The 21326-nt window shown below is 31.7% G+C and overlaps 1 protein-coding gene across 1 annotated transcript; it reads right to left on the reverse strand.

Moving 5' to 3' along the window:
- Positions 1-10701: 10701 nt before the first annotated feature.
- LOC139843346 (flowering time control protein FPA-like) lies at positions 10702-20336 on the reverse strand. Its single transcript, XM_071833424.1, has 5 exons — positions 19920-20336; positions 18647-18889; positions 17781-18532; positions 16506-17464; positions 10702-10913 (listed from the first exon to the last, which is right to left on the reverse strand). The coding sequence occupies exons 1-4, from the start codon at positions 20142-20144 to the stop codon at positions 16525-16527; spliced, it is 2160 nt and encodes a 719-aa protein (XP_071689525.1). The 5' UTR covers positions 20145-20336; the 3' UTR covers positions 10702-10913; positions 16506-16524.
- Between the last annotated feature and the right edge of the window lie 990 nt (positions 20337-21326).

Genomic DNA, 21326 nt, shown 5'->3' on the forward strand with positions numbered 1-21326 from the left:
CAGAAGAATATATGTTCTTCTATAATGCTCTAGAGGTGACAGTATTTTTAATTCTACCACTCCTCTGTTTTTCAATACTTATTGATATAAATGGTTTATGATCTTCCATGTTTGTTGTTGAAAGGACCCGTTCATATACATTATAAACGATTCACAATAGTTGATTACATCGCAAGGTATTTGACCTCTATATGATACATTTTACAAACATTGCATTCGTTTTTAAAAGACAAACTTTCTTTACAACGAAAGTTGACGGCATGCACACCATTTCATAATACATCCAACTATAATTGGCTTAATAATAATCTTGATGAACTCAATGACTCGAATGCAACGTCTTTCAAAATATGCCATGAATGACTCCAAGTAATATCCTTAAAATGAGCTAATGCACAGCGGAAGATTTCTTTAATACCTGAGAATAAACATGCTTTAAAGTGTCAACCAAAAGGTTGGTGAGTTCATAGGTTTATCATAACAATCATTTCAATATACTAATAGACCACAAGATTTCCGTTTATAAATATATGTACACTCGCAAGTGTATAAAAGTATTCTATAAGTTGTAGGCACCCGGTAACAAGCCTTAACGTTCATGTTTTACCCTCTGAAGTACACCAGATCAGGTGTGTTTAAAATAACCTCGAAGTACTAAAGCATCCCATAGTCAGGATGGGGTTTGTCAGGCCCAATAGATCTATCTTTAGGATTCGCGTCTACCGTACTTAGACAAGTAGTTTAATGTTACCAAGCTAAGGGTATATTTCTGGTTTAAACCCACGTAGAATTAGTTTTAGTACTTGTGCCTATTTCGTAAAACATTTATAAAAACAGCGCATGTATTCTCAGTCCCAAAAATATATATAAAAGGGAGCAAATGAAACTCACAATATTGTATTTCGTAGTAAAAATACATATAACGTCATTTAACAAGTGCAAGGTTGGCCTCGGATTCACGAACGTATCAATATTGAGATTCAATATTGCAAGAAAGTACGTAGACGCAACGGAGATGATAAACACTAGATTGACCTCACGAGCATACCAATGAACCATACCCATCACCTCCATAGCTATAACCCATAATTTCCTTAACTTCGACTCATTCAAAAAAACTATTTTGAAATCACTCGGACAGCACTCCGTCGTAATATTTTATGTATACTAATAATATCTTGAAATAATAAAGAGCAAATATATATATATATATATATATATATATATATATATATATATATATATATATATATATATATATATATATATATATATATATATATATATATATCGATTGAGAGAGTTTAGAGAAATATATTTTCAAGTTTCTATGAAATAATGAAACATATTGAATTCTATTTATAATAGATTTTTGAATTATTAAAGTGAATTATTAAAGTATGAATTATTAAAGTGAATTATTAAAGTGAATTATTAAAGTATGAATTATTAAAGTATGAATTATTAAAGTAAATTATTAAAGTTAAAGTAAAGTAAAAGTAAAGTAAATGTAAAGTTAAAGTATAGTAAAAGTATAAAAATATATAAATATCGTTATCTTTATCATACTGGTTAAGTAATGAGTTGTCAAAAGTGGTTCTAGATATTTATAAAAGATATATACGTTTTAATAATAAAGTTCTTTTTAAACTGAAAACGTTTTTTTGTACTTTTGAAACTAAATCAAATAAATATGATAATTTTGTTTTTCAAAACTAAATATATTTAATAATCATTTTGTTAAAAGGTTAAAATAATGGAAATCGTTATATCATAAAACATTTTAGAAAAGTAGAATTATATATATTCATAATAGGTTTCAAGTTTTTAAATTACAGTCTGTTGGTGAAGCATGGGATAAAGTCCAAAGGTTAAATAAACGTATGAAATCATCTTAATGAAAAATGTCGAGTTACTTAACTTGTCGATATCCAACATCTAAGTTATTTACACTCCACGTTCTTATTTTCATATTAAATAAAATGAAAGTTAACATAGTTATCTTATCAAGGTCACGAGGAAAATATTATAAAACATGCCTTGGAAATTAAACAGGAATTTCCACTAACCCTTATCTAGTTCCCGTTAATTGACACATTTGTTCTTATTTATAAATCACTTTACCATTTTCCGAATGTTATCAAAAAGAATAGATTTCTTAAATCACAGTGGACCTCATAACATAGGCCCGTAATCATATCATAATGTATCTGATAATTCAATCATTTGATATTATCTCTTAATTCTGTCAATAAATATATCGAAACAAATACGTTCATGTAAAGTATCATATATCTAATACTTTGTTAATGTTTTCAGTTAATATTATATATTATATATACATATCTATATACACATAATTGTTCGTGAATCGTCGAACACGGTCAAAGGATAATTGATTACATGAATGTAGTTCCAAACTTTTTGAGATTCAACATTACAAATTCTACTTATCGTGTCGGAAACATATAAAGGTTAAGTTTAAATTTGGTCGGAAATTTTCGGGTCGTCACAGTACCTACCCGTTAAAGAAATTTCGTCCCGAAATTTGATCGAGGCCGTCATGGCTAACAATAAGAATGTTATTATGACGAATATAAGTTGATTCATAGGGTTTTATCAGGATTGAGAAATATGGATAAAATAATTCGATTACTCGAAATGTATGAGTGAAGCTATCGTAAAAGAGTGAAATGAGAAAATAGGGATTCGTCTTATCTTTTGACGTCATCACGGTTGATCTCCGGATTAAAGAAAATCTTTGTAATCTATATAGGATTTGATTCTTCGGTGATTAAGGAAATTATGATCCTCTTCGATTTAATGCGATGATTCATCTCGATTTTTCTGTCGGATATTTCACTATAAATCCACCTCCTTCGTTTTCTTTTAATTCACACCTTCTATTCTTTCTCCCTCAATTCTTACTTTAAAATTATTCGTCAATATGCTTCATCCAGTGCTGATTCTCGATATACTCTTAACTTTCATATCTGTCATTCTTCTTTTTCATCTACCACCGGAGGAAGTTATTTTCTTCTACCATTACCTTGGGGTTATTGTGTTTTTCATTCTCCCGTGTCTTTATATTGCTATACGCATTGATATACACAGTTTGTAATTTCGAGGTTGTTATCGGGCTTTATATTCTCCATTATATTTCGGAGCTCATGCTTTCATTTTCTCTTCCCAGCCTTAAGTCAAGCGGATAATGGTCCAGAATTCGTAGATATGAATTTTTGGATGAACATAGTTAATGTTCCAAGAAGAAAATCGTAATGGCACGATCTTAATTTGGCAACTTACCAGAATATCTGAAAATATAGAGCTATCAAGATGATATGTTCTTAATATGTTTGGAAATTGGGTAGAATGTAAGAGTCGTGTAAATAGTACATGATGACGGTATGTTCTATGAATCATCACGTTCCATTAGAAACTCAGCATGACTTACTGTAATATAATCACGTTGATCAAGTGTCATTATATTATACTAACTCATGTTTCAGTTCCCAACACTGCTTCAAAAATATTCCTATTTTAAATTCGAAAGTTTCAGAATTTAGAAACTAAAATAGTTTCTTTTATGATGTAATACAGACAGCACGAAGAGGTGAATGATTTAGGATAAGAATAATTATGAAAATATCTTCAGAAATATGGAGGATATTTATAATGAAAGATACGATGATATCTTAAAATTTCTAATATCAGAGGATGATGAAGAATATTGTCCGTAAGGGTTTAGAGTCAGGAGCAAGGTATTCGATAATGACTTCAGCAGACACGGAATCATTTGGATTCTTTGAAGGTAGATTTCGTCCTTGTGATTTATCCACAGCCTTCTTCATGGTTTGCTCAATCCGTATTTTTCAGTACCAAATCTTCTCTTTTTCTGAGCTTTGCCAACACACAACTATTTATCATCAAACTTTTTACTATTAAGGTCGTTTATAGTTTTTGATGCTTCATCAGTATTTCGAGAACTAGTTCGCAGTTTAGAGTATTTTTCAGAAACTTCACATTCAAAGTATATAAGTCCAGAAGATAGACACATATAATTGTTGGCGTAGACATGCTGCGAGATTTCAAAATACTTATTGCTAATTTCCGATGATTCGTATGACAATTCTCGTTACAAGATGCAGATGAGTAAATGATGGGGTTTTGATAAATATAAAGATTTTTTGGAAAGTCAAAGATCAATGAAGTTGTTAATAAGTTTACTGCTAATGTGGCGAGATATGAAAGGTTCCCCGGTAATAATGATGAAGGGGTAATCATTATAATAAGGCTTATTCGAATGAACAATTGAAGCTGGTTTGCTGGAGCTGTGACAAAACCGTCTATTTTTAGAAGGGATTGAAAAGTTATTTTAGCTAGTAAATGCCAAAAGGTCTGACATGGATACATGTTAAATTATGACTTTGGTTTTAAGAGTTTTCAGGTACGTAACTGTGGATAACATGTGGTTGGATCATCATCTCGATTGTTCATTATTTGAAGTGTCTTCGGGTATTTCGAAGGGCTTGAACACAGATTATAATGGTTAATATACATACGATGTTCTAACACAGTTTTGAAGTTAAAGTATAGCTTTGAAAGATGTAAGAATCTAAGAGTGATGATACCGGTTATAACTTGAATTGAATTCGGCGATTTCAAAATCAGAATATGTAATTAGATTTTTGAATGAGTATGGTTGTTTTGATTTCTATAAAAGAATGTATATTGTTGTGAAAGTAGGGAGTATAATGGATGATTTGCTGAATCGGATTCGAAGAATGTAACATATTAATTGTGAATTTATATATCTCTCGGGTATTACCTACCCGTTAAAAAAATTTGTCACAATTAATATTTTGTACAAAAGAATTTTATTACAGTCTTTATGGAAATATATGTGTATATTTCTTCAGATGTAATATTGATTTAATGAGTTAATATTAAATTAAACTCACTTAATTTATGGTTAAGGCTAGGATAGATAATTTATAAACTTTAGAAATTACATAATCGTCATAGAATGTTTTCCCAATGAAGTTATGAATCAATACTTCATCGTTGTGGTATTCCTTAGTATCTACAGGGCGTATGACGTCGATGCTCATGAGACAGATTGTAAAGTTGAGGTTTGCGATGCGGTTGTTGTTGGTGGTGGTAATGGTACTGTTGATGTTGTTGCTGGTGGTACTGGTTATGTTGTTGGTGCTGCTGCTGGTGTTTGTAACCTTTGCACCATATTCTCCAAAGCCACTACCCGAGCGCGAAGCTCGTTGACTTCTTCTATTACACTGGGGTGATTGTCGGTTCGGACGAGCGGATAAATAAGATCTAGAATTTGGTGTAGTATATAATCATGAAGAGATACTCTGAAAATGAGAGAGAAAATGCTGTTTCGGACAGGTTCGCCGGTAAGTGCTTCAGGTTCATTGCCAAGAGGGCAATGTGGTGGATGAAAGGGATCGCCTTCTTCTTGTCTCCAATGGTTAAGTAGATTACGAACCCATCCCCAATTCATCCAGAATAGATGATGGCTAATTGGTTGATTCATTCCGGTCACGCTGCTTTCGAAGCTCATGTGGAAATCCATATCGGCATAGCTGTCGGAATTCGAGGAACTCGAACTGGTTGAGGGATCCATCTTGTATGATCAGGGAAAGAATTTTTTTGGTATGAAATAGATTGTAGAATTTAGATTTGGTATTCTTCAATATATAATTTACATATGTATATATAATACCAAAATCCCATAAATTACGGAGGAATCTTTGAAAGATGTCAGTCAAAGTTCACAGTAACAGATATGCTAAGATAAGAATTCGTCTATACACTATTATGCAATAAATGTAGGAAAACGCGTCTAGACTTAAGAATGATAAGCAGGTAATTTCCTAAGGATGGTAAGTAGATGATTTCTGACTAAAAATGATAAGCAAAACTTTTGACATGCAGACACGGTCGAAGTCCAGACTCACTAATGCATCTTAACAACTATCAGTTAGACACACTAATGCAAGACCTGGTTCGCTAAGACCACCGCTCTGATACCAACTGAAAGGACCCGTTCATATACATTATAAACGATTCACAATAGTTGATTACATCGCAAGGTATTTGACCTCTATATGATACATTTTACAAACATTGCATTCGTTTTTAAAAGACAAACTTTCTTTACAACGAAAGTTGACGGCATGCACACCATTTCATAATACATCCAACTATAATTGGCTTAATAATAATCTTGATGAACTCAATGACTCGAATGCAACGTCTTTCAAAATATGCCATGAATGACTCCAAGTAATATCCTTAAAATGAGCTAATGCACAGCGGAAGATTTCTTTAATACCTGAGAATAAACATGCTTTAAAGTGTCAACCAAAAGGTTGGTGAGTTCATAGGTTTATCATAACAATCATTTCAATATACTAATAGACCACAAGATTTCCGTTTATAAATATATGTACACTCGCAAGTGTATAAAAGTATTCTATAAGTTGTAGGCACCCGGTAACAAGCCTTAACGTTCATGTTTTACCCTCTGAAGTACACCAGATCAGGTGTGTTTAAAATAACCTCGAAGTACTAAAGCATCCCATAGTCAGGATGGGGTTTGTCAGGCCCAATAGATCTATCTTTAGGATTCGCGTCTACCGTACTTAGACAAGTAGTTTAATGTTACCAAGCTAAGGGTATATTTCTGGTTTAAACCCACGTAGAATTAGTTTTAGTACTTGTGCCTATTTCGTAAAACATTTATAAAAACAGCGCATGTATTCTCAGTCCCAAAAATATATATAAAAGGGAGCAAATGAAACTCACAATATTGTATTTCGTAGTAAAAATACATATAACGTCATTTAACAAGTGCAAGGTTGGCCTCGGATTCACGAACGTATCAATATTGAGATTCAATATTGCAAGAAAGTACGTAGACGCAACGGAGATGATAAACACTAGATTGACCTCACGAGCATACCAATGAACCATACCCATCACCTCCATAGCTATAACCCATAATTTCCTTAACTTCGACTCATTCAAAAAAACTATTTTGAAATCACTCGGACAGCACTCCGTCGTAATATTTTATGTATACTAATAATATCTTGAAATAATAAAGAGCAAATATATATATATATATATATATATATATATATATATATATATATATATATATATATATATATATATATATATATATATATATATATATATCGATTGAGAGAGTTTAGAGAAATATATTTTCAAGTTTCTATGAAATAATGAAACATATTGAATTCTATTTATAATAGATTTTTGAATTATTAAAGTGAATTATTAAAGTATGAATTATTAAAGTGAATTATTAAAGTGAATTATTAAAGTATGAATTATTAAAGTATGAATTATTAAAGTAAATTATTAAAGTTAAAGTAAAGTAAAAGTAAAGTAAATGTAAAGTTAAAGTATAGTAAAAGTATAAAAATATATAAATATCGTTATCTTTATCATACTGGTTAAGTAATGAGTTGTCAAAAGTGGTTCTAGATATTTATAAAAGATATATACGTTTTAATAATAAAGTTCTTTTTAAACTGAAAACGTTTTTTTGTACTTTTGAAACTAAATCAAATAAATATGATAATTTTGTTTTTCAAAACTAAATATATTTAATAATCATTTTGTTAAAAGGTTAAAATAATGGAAATCGTTATATCATAAAACATTTTAGAAAAGTAGAATTATATATATTCATAATAGGTTTCAAGTTTTTAAATTACAGTCTGTTGGTGAAGCATGGGATAAAGTCCAAAGGTTAAATAAACGTATGAAATCATCTTAATGAAAAATGTCGAGTTACTTAACTTGTCGATATCCAACATCTAAGTTATTTACACTCCACGTTCTTATTTTCATATTAAATAAAATGAAAGTTAACATAGTTATCTTATCAAGGTCACGAGGAAAATATTATAAAACATGCCTTGGAAATTAAACAGGAATTTCCACTAACCCTTATCTAGTTCCCGTTAATTGACACATTTGTTCTTATTTATAAATCACTTTACCATTTTCCGAATGTTATCAAAAAGAATAGATTTCTTAAATCACAGTGGACCTCATAACATAGGCCCGTAATCATATCATAATGTATCTGATAATTCAATCATTTGATATTATCTCTTAATTCTGTCAATAAATATATCGAAACAAATACGTTCATGTAAAGTATCATATATCTAATACTTTGTTAATGTTTTCAGTTAATATTATATATTATATATACATATCTATATACACATAATTGTTCGTGAATCGTCGAACACGGTCAAAGGATAATTGATTACATGAATGTAGTTCCAAACTTTTTGAGATTCAACATTACAAATTCTACTTATCGTGTCGGAAACATATAAAGGTTAAGTTTAAATTTGGTCGGAAATTTTCGGGTCGTCACAGTTGTCTTTTATATTCTGACCTATTTTTCGAAGACTCGTGCTTTTTATCCAAGAAGATCTTCAACTTGTTCTTCTATACATGGTCAAATAATACGGATCAATAGCTGGTGATGATGCAGAAACATTCGCTGTTCATCGTCATAGTATCCGTTTTCACCTTGTTTTCTCTTCTCGACTTTAAATCAAGCAAGTAATGGTCCAGAATTCGTAGATATGAAGTTTCGAATGAACCTAATGTTCTAAGCAGAAAGGAAAGGTAATGGCATGATTTGATTTGGTAATTTACCAGAATCACGGAGGATAGAACTATCAAGAATATATTTTCTTGATATGTTCAGAGGTTAAATAGAATGACAGAGTCATGTAATATCACGGTTGTAATGACCTCATGTGATGTTGAGGGTGGTGGGGCAAACCTCATCGAGGACGATGAGTCCCTGAAGGGGGGGGGGGTGAATGTAACACCCTAGGAAAATCCCACATCGCCCACGGACATGAGTGATCATGGGATTATAAGGTAATACTCACGCTTAAATGACACAACGCGTTTTGGGACCACAGGCAGAGCAGATGTGTGAGTACGCTGCAGTTAAGCGTGCTCGGGCGAGAGCACTACCAGGATGGGTGACCTCCTGGGAAAGTGCTTCTCGTGTGTGGTCGCCAAGAAAAATCCGTGCGCATGCGGGCAAAGCGGACAATATTGTGGTCATGTTAAGCTGGGGTGTTACATAACCAGTTTAAATAAAGGACATGAACCTAAATCATACCTTGAGGCTTCCAGGTAATTCACCAGGTAAAGGTATTTTTATAAAGAGAAGTTACAATTTCGTGTTATCTGTTTATGTGGATTTAGATTATGCTAAGTGTACATCATCAAGAAGGTTAGTAACTGGTTTTTGTGTATTTCTTGGTGATTCATTAGTCTCATGGAAGAGCAAGAAACAATCCACTATTTCAAGATCTTCAGCAGAGGCTGAGTATAAAGCTCTAACATCTGTCACTTGTAAAACTATTTGGATATTAAAGGTTTTGAATGATTTGAAAATAAGTACTAAAATTCCTGTCAAAGTTTATTGTGATAATAAATCAACTTTACAAATTGCTAAGAATCCTATTTTCCATGAAAAAACTAAACATTTTGAACTTGATCTTCATTTTGTAAGAGAAAAAATTGGGTTGGTGTTATTGAAACTGTTGATATAGCATTTAGTGATAATATATCAGCTATATTTAGTAAGGCTCTTCCTAAAACACAACATGATTTGTTGTGTAAAAAATTGACATTGTTTAATCTTTTCATGTTTAGATTAAGGGGGATATTGAATTATATAACTTTTAATCTAAACATTTCTTGTTATTTTATATTTATTTCTGGGTTAAGAATGTACATGGACTAAAATTGCTATTTGTTGATAATTGGAGTTTGGTGGTAAAAGTTGAAAAAAAGAGTCATGTGTGCATAAGCTGACTTTTAACTTCAGGGACCTTGATGCAATTAAGTTATATTATATATTTATTTTTCTTATTCTTTTTTTATTTAATCCATCACATCTGTATATGTGATTTTTTCTCTCGTTCGTTTGTTCTAAGGTTTTAATCTTTCTTTGTATTGTAAGCTACTGTGAGTGATTTAAGAAGTTCAAATTTTTTAAACTTGTTTGTGAGACTTTACTGTATGACTCAACTGTTCTGGTTCATAATTTTGTGATTGTGAATCTTTGTTTAGTGCAATGTTGACTTCTTGTGATTGAAAGACTTTTCTTGATGTGAATGAAAGGTTTAATCTGTGTGTTTTTTACACTATAGATCCAATCCAAATGTCATATAGTCAGTCGGTTATCTAAGTCATTGAGTTGAACTAGATGAGCTGGACTCTCTAATATATAAGTCCTTCGGTGAATAACATTTACTCCCTCCGTCTCAAATTTATGGTCTAGTATTCTATTTTGGGATTTCTCAAATTAATTGTCCACTTTCATAAATGAAAAAGAATAATGTGATAAAAAACTTTTGTGCCCCTACTTTATTCATGTAGGACAAAAAGATGAATAAAAAGTAAATGGTGAAACTGAAAAGTAAAGGTATACTTTTTCTTAAAATGTGTGTTTTTTGTCTGAAGACAATAAATTTGGGACGGAAGGAGTAGTACTTATTACTACGGAGTAATTTGGAATGTTTTTTACTACGTTAATTGGGTCGTGTAATCTTTTATAAGTAGGTAATAAAAAAGAAAAAGAAAAAAAGCTATTTACTAATGACAAACAAAATCTATTCAACAAGCAAAAAAAACAACAGAAAAGGTAAACTAGTTTTTTCAACTTCAACAAGTTTAACAAATTCAAAGCTAAGAGTATACACGGATCAAAGAAAGTACGAAACCGGAAACCAAAAAGCTAGCTAACACCTCTAAAGTAGATCATCTTCTACATCCGAGCCCATTTCGAGTTTCTTCCTCCCTCATTTGCCCTACAATTTTTGATAATAGCATAACCAAGTTAACTACTTACATCGTGCAATTTTTGACATGATTATAAATAAACAACAATGCAATGCAATGCAATGGCTTAAAACCGGTCACCAGAATATACATCTAAAAGACTAAGATCTAACATACAATGGGTGTGCGTGGTACGGTTCTGGACCAAACTTGTTCGGTTCGGTTCCGTCCCGAATCCCAATTTTGAAACAAAAACATAGACCGAGGACCGGACCAAATATTATCGGTTCGGTTCGGTACGGTACGGTTCGGGTATTTTTAGTGTTTTTTTTTCGGTTTTGGTCCGGTTCGGTCCGGACCGAAGACCGAAAATCTGTAAAATTATGGACAAAGGACCGGACCGAAAAAGCTCGGTTCGGTTCGAAATCGGTTCGGTCTGATACGGTCTTCGGTTCTTCCCGTTGCAGAATTAGAGTTTGGGATGAATTAGGTTCAGGTATTTCAATTCTTTTTCATAATTTTAGTCGTCACGTCTTTTGGTGGGTCACTATTTTATTGGGCTAAAATTAACGGTCACATGGACTAAATCCAAATAAAGTTCTCCTTAAGAAAACGAGCACCACTTCTAAAAAGTAATTACAACCTGTAGCGGATCGTTATCATACATCGCGTCCGTAAATTTTTATTTTATACATCAAATCTTATATTCTTTCAAAATAATTATCCACTCACAAGTTGCAACTAGCCTGAACGTCGCAATTATTTTCTCATTCTAACTTTTAAAAATCTTCTCTTTTCACCATTAACTTTAAATATTTTTTGTGTTATTATATATACATATATTACTTGATGAAAGTTATACCGATAAAAACACATTTATATTCAATCCATTCATATTATTTTCATCAAATATTGTAACACAAACAAAAATATTTAAAGTCAATTTAAAGAAAAAAAAACTTTCAAACACTAAAATGAGACTAATTTTTAAGGAGAGAGTAATATATATAACTCCGTATTAAACTCCTAAATTTATTCTTAATTATTACTCTCAATTATTTGGCTTAGCACTATCGAGGAGCCTTATGATCTTGAGGTCATGAATTCGAGTCATGTTTATAACATTATTCGTATAAAATTATGTAGGGTGCGCGCGGATTTGTTGTTTTAAAAAAAAAATAAATAAATAATTGATATCTCAAATTGATATGCTACTTCCATAAATAGATAAAGATAGAGAGGTAAAGTTCTATTTTATTTTATTTTTAAAGTATGCATGTAAGAAAAAAGCTTGAGTAAAAAGTAATGGATAAATTAGAAAGTAAACAAACAGTATAATGTAACAATGACATTCGTGTGTTTTTTGTTTAGAGACGATAGATTTGAAACGGGTGGAGTTTCTTAAACAAATTTAGCGAAAGTTACCCAAAGAATGAAAAGTATTATAGATCATAGGTTATAGATTTCGGATGACATATTCTTTCAAATTATAGATGATAGATTATAGATTTCGGATGACATATTCTTTCAAATTATTGATAATAGAATAGACATGACACGTTAAATATGGATTAAAAACAATAATATACTTGTATCGACGAATGGTAAATCTAATGTAGTTAAGGTTGACTAATTTTAGGCGAGGATCATATTTAAGGTCAGAGTTTGACACGTTAGGGAGATCCACTATACTACCTCTAATGTATGACATTCTATAATGCCAAAATTTCATTAATAGTATACATACTACCAAACTACGCATGTGCCGGATTGAGATGAGGTATTCTTTTTGTTGTTTTCATACTGGCAAAACCCTTATCAATATACTTCATCTGTCTCAAAATAACATGTTATACTCTATGCGACTCAAAATAATTGTCAGACTTTTTAATGTCTTGCTTACTCAATTTCCACATTAATTTTTTTAGGTTTAATAAAATTTAAATGAATGAACTGATTATTTTTAAACGTGTTTTCATTTGTATATTTTCATTAAGTATATTATCAAATAATACAAATAATATATTTAAATTCAAAGTTGAAAAAAAAAACTTTCAAAAGTCAAAATGAATCAGTTATTTCGGAGTCACTATAGCAAAAAAAGAGTGATGCGTATCCAGTAATCAAACGACACGAATTGGAGATTTTTAGTATATAAGAATTAATAAATTACATAATATATACATAGTTCAAGAAGTTCATATTTATATTTCATATATATTAATTCAACTAAATAAATTAAATATAAATAATATAATATGCAATTTAAAAAATTCATAAATTAATGTTTATTTATACCGATTACTAATTAATTATATAGCATAGATTTGGGATGACATAGTTTTTTCAAATTACTCACTCCGTTCTATAATAACTGTTCTGTTTTGACTTTTTAAAATATATTTTCTTTTCAACTTTGACCTCGAATATCTTCAATTGTGTTATACAATAGTTGATGAAACTCATACCAATAAGAAGTACTTTTAAAACTCAATTCACTCATATAATTTTCATCAAATATTATATAATACAAATAAATTATTCAAAGACAAAGTCAGAAAATAAAGACTTTGAAAAGCTAAAACATAACACTTATTATCGAACGGTCCAAGTATCCAATATTAGAATAGATTGACACGTTAAATATGAATAAATAAATAAAAAGTAATTTACTAGCATCACGACGAATGGTAAATCTAATGTATCGGCTAACGTCTTATTGTATAAGTATACTTATTTTTCGGGAAGAAAGTGAATCATACAACGGTTGATGGTAAGGTTGTTAATTTGATCATTAAGAGTCGGAAAGGAAAGTTGGTTGCCAGTTAGTTTGGTTGTTACTTGCTTCGTGGTTCATTTTCTGTTTTATTGCTTGTATTTCGATTGTTTAGTGTTATTTGGTTGTGATGTATTTGTTGTTTAGGTTAGTTGATTATGATGTTTTGTTTCCTGTTTTTGGGGATGATCCATTGGCTCGATTTAAGATTGTCCCGTATTTGTCCACTCCGTCTTAGCTCTAGCTCGGCTTTTGTTGAGGGCTCGTTTACTGCTATCAAGTCATGTAGTGGTTTAGGTTGTACTCTTGTTCGTCTTTTTCATCATGCAATGAAAGATATTGTTATAAAGTATTCATTATTTCCGGCAAAAAATTAATAATTAATTATACTCCATCCGTCCCTATATTATTGTCCACTATTCCATTTTGGGATGTCCCAAATTAATTGTCCACTTCCATAAATAGAAAAGAAAGAAGATATTTCATTGGTGGATCTGGAGAGAGAAGAAATTTCATTGGTGGAGAAATAAAGTTAGTGGAATTTCCTAAAATTGAGTGTTTTTTGTCTGGTGACAATAAATATGAGACGGAGGGAGTATAAAATTACTGACGAAGATTTTGTAGTGGTGAACTGGTGATGATTTTGTATTTCAAATAATATAGTTATGAAATAGAACTATATTGAACTTTTAATCAGATAAATATTTAATTAAATATTTAATTATTATCCCAATTATTATATTATGGTATATATATATTATAATTTAAGGGAGATGATTCTAACACACACTTTTTTGATCCTCACACACCAATTTAAAGAAATGGGGTATTATTAGAAGAGTAAAAGGTTAAAATAGGTGTGTGAGAATCAAAAAATAGTGTGTTAGAATCATCCCCCATAATTTAATGATTACATAAATAAATATATATTTTCTAATATATTACGATGATTTAGAGTTATAAATATGAACGATAAACGTAATTATCCGGCCTATTATTCTAATCATTGTTCCTGGATGCCAACGGCAATAGAGGTGATGCTTACACAACTTTTTGTATGTACGTGTTAAAATAATGAATCGAGAAATAGTATTCAAAACTAGCAATATAAACAATTGTGATTGAACAGTCGTATACGCAAAGTTACCATAAATGGGTAAAAAATTGTAATGTAGTCAGAAAGCTTTTGACCCATATTTACTGGTTATTTAAAACATACTGTGGTACTTTATGGAAAACCACCAGGTTTGGAGGGTAGTTTATGAGATCTTGTAAAGTATCGAGAAAAAGGCACCGTTGTATCAGTTTGCTTAATTGAATTAGATCAAGTGATCGAGACAAAAAGAAAATTAAGAACACGTGATCTAATTAACTAGAGTTGTTTAATGAATTCATGTTTCCATTCAAAAACTTTGGTAAAGAGATGCATCACGTGAAATGTTTCCATTCAAAAACTATGGTGAAATCACGTTGACCATTTTCAACCCTCAAATGAGCTTGTAAAAATGTATCATGTAGACTGTTTTGAACCCTTTAATCGTGAAAATATTTATTTTGTAACAAGTTAACGATTTCTTTATTTTACTTGCACTCTGCTTACGACGAGCAAAGGTTACAAAAACAAGGGCAAACATCAACTGACGGAAGATTTTGGGTGTAAATTATTAGCCTAACCATGTATGAGGTTCAGTTCCGAGTTTTCCCAAAGTTTTTAGGGTTCATTGATCTAATATACGACCTATGTTTAACTCCCATTTGAACAATAAAGCATTAAAATTATCCCATATCCTAGATCCATAATATAATTATAATTTATAATTTATACTCCGTATTAACATAATAATGTCTACATACGTGGAAGGGATATATATATATGAATATTATAACAAAATTACAACTTGTACGTATATCTATAGCTAAAAGTAAAAAAATTCAGAAAAGATAAGCGAAAAAAATACCAGCTTTGAGAGCGCTATTGGAAGCAACACTATGCAAGATGACAATATGCATAATATATGTACTAGAAGCTAAACAAAAAACAAGACATACATGATGCATTTATATCTAATAGACTAGTAGCAGATTAGTATAGAGAGCATATGATATCGAGATTAGCATTAACAGCATATCAGAAAGAAATTTAAGGGAAATATCGGTAAACCTGAAGAAATCTAGCACGTCAAAAGAATTGTTTAACTATGGCAAAAAAAAATTGAAAGAAGGCAATAGCTTCACTTTTTAACACACACCTACGCCTACGCCTATTATTTACTCGATAATTAAGATTTCTATAATCAACTTCAACCCATTCTAATGAGCAACTTTAATTAATATATTAGTGATTTTTTACCATTTAGAGTACTGGCTTAACTTTTAACTCTGCTTTCTACCATTTATCCAAGCATGACTCACATGAGAACTATAACAAGTATCTAAACGCTACAATGACCAACTTAGTTTAGACACACAAACTTATAAATCGGACAGAAAATACTAAGATTACCATGGTCAACAAGAAAGTCAAGGTTGGAAAAGCTACAAAAATCAATGCCTGGTGTGTGTACATTGTGCATATCTATATTATGTTTTCCATAGAAAATTTAGACTTCTTCTAATTTGAGTGTGAACTTATATGGATGTAGTTTATATTTATCCTTTAGTATTTAACATGTTATCAAATATGTTATAACTTTTTAGGCACTAATATCTTTAAATTCCCAAACAGGACGTAGAGGTTGGGGTCACAATGAGAATTTTCATCCATGCACATGCATATCTAAACAAGTCTAAACTAATTCATTCACAGATATATATATACGTAGCAGAAAGATGGGGTCAGTAATACCTTGACGAAAGAAACCACATTAGCGGTTCCCATCCGTTTCCGTCCCCGAACGCTTCTGTATCTGAAGCAACAGGTTAGCTGCAAATTGTAGCGTCGATTGATACCGCTCATTCTTATTGGCATCTAACTCCGACGTCTGCTGATTTGCTCCCATTAACGCCGATTGAACTTGCTGCATCTGTTCAGATATATCCATACCAGAGTTCACAATACTTTGTTGTTCATTAACATTAGTACCATATACCTGTTTTGCAGATTGAACACCATAAGATCCAGCATGAAACCCAGACGGACTATCCGTCTGCAAATAATCGGGCGGGTATTGCTGGGCGGCCTGCATGGGATGTTGATTAAGATTTACTGAATTAACAGTATTTGATAAATAAGCTGGTTTTTGCATGAACGGTTGACTCAAATTAGATGTATCATCTTCATATCTCTGTCCATTAAATTGCCTATCATTCACTAGTTGACCATTAGAGTTGACTTTGGCTAAAGACGCAAGAGTAGCAACAAGTTCAGGTGTCAAAGAAAGTCCATGTGAGGATGCTGATGTGGCAGTAACGGGTGGTACAGAGTACACAGGTTTGACATTACTAGTTACAGGATCTTGTAAATTTCCAGCATATTGAGGCTGGCTGATTGTGGGACCGGATGTTGTGTCGGGGTCGTTTTGTGGGAACTTAAGAACCACACCATAAAGACGTTCCGGACCAGAAACTTTTAAAACTGTTCTTAAAAAGTCAGATGGTGGAACCAAAAATAAGGTTGTCCCGTCATCAAATTTAACAACACCCGCTCGATCCCGGTCACCCATGAACTGTAAAAATTCAGTATATGACGCGAAATCTTCTTCACTGTCGGGTAGAAAGTAAACAATATCGAAACCGATAGCATCTGTGTAATGTTTAGCCAGCATATCCAATCCTGTTCTAGCAGAGCAATTTACGATTTCGGGGCTACATGACAAAATTTCAAAATGTCAAAATAAAATTGAGGTACTTTAATTTTGATAAGAATATAGACAAAATATCACAGATGGTCCTTGTAGTTTGTATCAGATTACACTCATGGTCCCTGTGTTTTTTTGTCATGGACGGTCACATGGACCATCCTTGACGGAAAAATGCACTATAGGGACCGCCGGTGATTTAGACCATCCTCGAAGGAATAAAAGCACAGGGACCATGAGTGTAATACGACACAAACTACAGGGACCATCCGTGATATGTTGTCAAGAAAATATAATCAAACATAAAAACAAGAAACGCTTACATCTCATATCCAATCCAATCTCCAACAGGAACACAACGTGCACGACAAACATGATTTCCCGCCTTAGCAATAACCCCTCGCCAAATATAGTTAACATTTGGTAGAGCAATGTTTGTGAATCTTGTGTTTGTTGCAACAACGCCTCTAGATGTTTGATCGGGTAGCAAAAACTGATCATTCAATCCATTTAAGGGCGACGTAACATTAGTTCTCAACCTTTTGGGATCCCTTTGAATAGTAGTCGGATCTAATCGTTTCTGACTCAAAGGAGAAGACATCTGATTAAGATTACCTATTGGAGTAATAAGATTAGGGTAAGACCCGCCCAAACCTAAATCTTGACCGGGGAGTATAGAATTAAAGCTACCCCCATGGAAGCTATTTAGCACTAATGGTTGACCAAATGAATCCAATTGTACTGGTTGGAATGATGCATCGGGCATTGGGCCTGTGGGTACAGTAAAATATGGGTTTAGTGATGGCTCGTTTATTGAGAACGAAATTAAAATTCTGGGATCGTTAAAAAGTCTTCCCTGCAGCCCATCTTTAGCGAGCTGAGCTTCTTCTACGCTTCTAAATTCAACAAACGAACAGTATTTTGATGGGACACATTTGATCTTTTCGATCTCGCCAAATAAAATCATAGCATTGTGCAACATTTGTTCATCGATATGAATAGTAGGAGGATAAGATATAAACAAAACGTTACTTAGTTGTTCATCTCCTTTTTGGCTTTCTAATGGCAGAATATTCTGTATAAAACATTACAGATGGTAAAAATATGGTTTACTTACCTTTTAACCGTCTAAATTTGTTAAATAAATATAAAAATTTAGATTTGATAGATGACAATATATATAACTTACTTTTCTGGAGTGAGATCTGGAATAATCCACACGAATTACACTTCCACCTTTAAACTTGCCATGCATACCTTTAAGAGCCTTTGAAGCATCTTCTACACTAAAATAATCGACGTAGGCACATCTTTTTTCCAATTGAAATGTGAAGTTCTGGATTTTGCCAAATTTAGAGAAATCTTCGAGTAGCTCTTCACTTGAAACGCACGTACTGATACCACTAACCCAGAGGCTATTACAAGGTTTAGCCTGCCACAAATTAATAATATTTAGAAAAGAAAAAAAATACAGCAAGTTAGTCACGAAGTAACAACACCAAAAAAGTAGAATACTAAATGCTTGGACCAGAGTAGTCCGACATCAGTAAAGACCTAATTAAAGACAAGAATTCAGTTGTAAATCAATGTGTGAAAGACAGGATAAATTAAAGAGCTTCTTTGATATCATATTGATCAGTTTAACACTGTATTTGTTCATTGAATCGGTTGAACATGTTTTATGGTCACGGTATGGTAGACATGTCCGTTTCTGCCCTCATTCAAATTGGGCAAATTTATGTATTCGGATACACATTAGTTAGTTACACAAATGTCGATGTTATATCATTTTATTTGGTCTTGTAATGTGATCACCAAACTTCCATCAATGTATAATCCATGGCCGAAGAAAAAGATGACACAAACGTATACGAAGATAGTTGTGTTTTGAAAATAAAATTACTAATTTGGTACATCATTTACGAACACTCAAATGGCCAAATACAATACGCTCTTGTGCCTTTGAAAAATATCATATCTTGGGCCATTTAGGCGTTGTTGAAAAGAAAAAAAAAATGGTATTAATAACATTACGTTTGAGCGTGTAACTCATTGCCTCCTCGGAATGAAATGTCGTCATTAACTAATTTGCACAATTCTCTTTGAATATTGTTTGATTTAAATTAATATTGTTTGATATATTGAAAAGTAATTGTACGGGTATATTTTGTTAAACAACAGTCTCGTTCTATAGATTTAATATCTGAAACGTGACGCGACGAACAAAATTTGCAACTACAAGAACTTCCTTCCTCCTCTTATCATATATTGCAATTTGATTTTGATTGCAGTGACTTATCTAATAAAATTTTATTGTTGATTGATTTTATGGAGTTAAATTTGAATAAGCAATTAGTCATCCGTTTCAATGACATCAACCAAACACTAATAAAAACAAAAACGCAAATACAAATCAATACATCCAGATTTGAAAATAATAAACCTAACAAAATAACACAAACCGATTTAGCAAATTCAATCTTCAACGGGCTTCCATGAAGAACAAAGCCTTGTAGATTATCCCTAGCCTTCACAGCATCTTCTGCATTCTTCAAATAAACAAAAGCATAATTCCTTGAAGGATAACACGATACGCTATCAACACCGCCGTATTTCGCAAACAAATTCTTCAACTCTGATTTCGTTACATCTGTGGACAAACTACCGACCCATAGGTTGTTAGACATCGCTTTCAATCACGTTCTTCGATACGATTCTTTCGTTGTAAAATTCGCATACGCCAAATCAAGGTTAGATGTTAATGAAATTGGAGAAACTGAATAAAGAATCGTCAAATTACGGTTGATAATTAAAGGATATTAGATGGATTACTTGTATTTTTTTAGGTTTTGTAGGCTTGAAATTGAAATTAGGGTTTGTAAATGGGGACGAAAGAGGTGAACGGGGGAGGATTAATGTGATGGTATATATACATCGCGTACTAATATATTTTCACGTGCACGACACGTGTGGTCTGACCTGTTAAGATGAGGGAATCCTAACACATAATCCATCTATCTAATCACCTATTACACCATTAATTATGTTTATAATAATAAAAAAATTCAACTCTCTAGATTAATATAAAAATATAACTATAAGTTTATAAAATAAAAGTATACATGAATCAAAAAGTGATGTGCAAGAATCACATCCTTTTTTTATAATGTTAGTTTTAATTTAAATTTTAGATTTTGATTACATTTTAGCATTAAAATTAGAATTTTTGCTTTTTAAATACGGAGGTGATTCTCATACACCATTTTTTGATCAATGTACACTTTATCTCATTAAGTTACAGTTATGCCCTTAGATTAATCTAAAAAGTTGAACTTATATTATTATTGTACGTATACGGGTACGAGTACGAATACGGGTGCATACGAGTAGAATTTGTTGATGAAACTGAACGAGGATGTAATTGTAAGCATTTTTGTTAAGTAGAAGTATTTTGATATGTGTCTTGAAGTCTTTCAAAAGTGTAAGAATACATATCAAAACACAACATGTATATACATTCTAATGGAGTCGTTAAGTCTTCGTTAGTCGTTACATGTAAGTGTTGTTTTGAAACCTTTAAGTTAACGATCTCAATTAATGTTGTTAACCCAATGTTTATTATATCAAATGAGATGTTAAATTATTATATTATCATGATATTATGATGTATGAATATCTCTTAATATGATATATACATTAAAATATCGTTACAACGATAATCGTTACATATAAGTCTCGTTTCGTAATTCTTGGGTTAGTAGTCTTGTTTTTACATATGTAGTTCATTGTTAACACACTTAATGATATATTTAAATATCATTTTATCATGTTAAATATAGTGTATCAATATCTTAATATGATACATATGT

The sequence above is a fragment of the Rutidosis leptorrhynchoides genome, chromosome 4, assembly GCF_046630445.1.
Source record: "Rutidosis leptorrhynchoides isolate AG116_Rl617_1_P2 chromosome 4, CSIRO_AGI_Rlap_v1, whole genome shotgun sequence".
Classification (NCBI taxonomy): domain Eukaryota; kingdom Viridiplantae; phylum Streptophyta; class Magnoliopsida; order Asterales; family Asteraceae; genus Rutidosis; species Rutidosis leptorrhynchoides.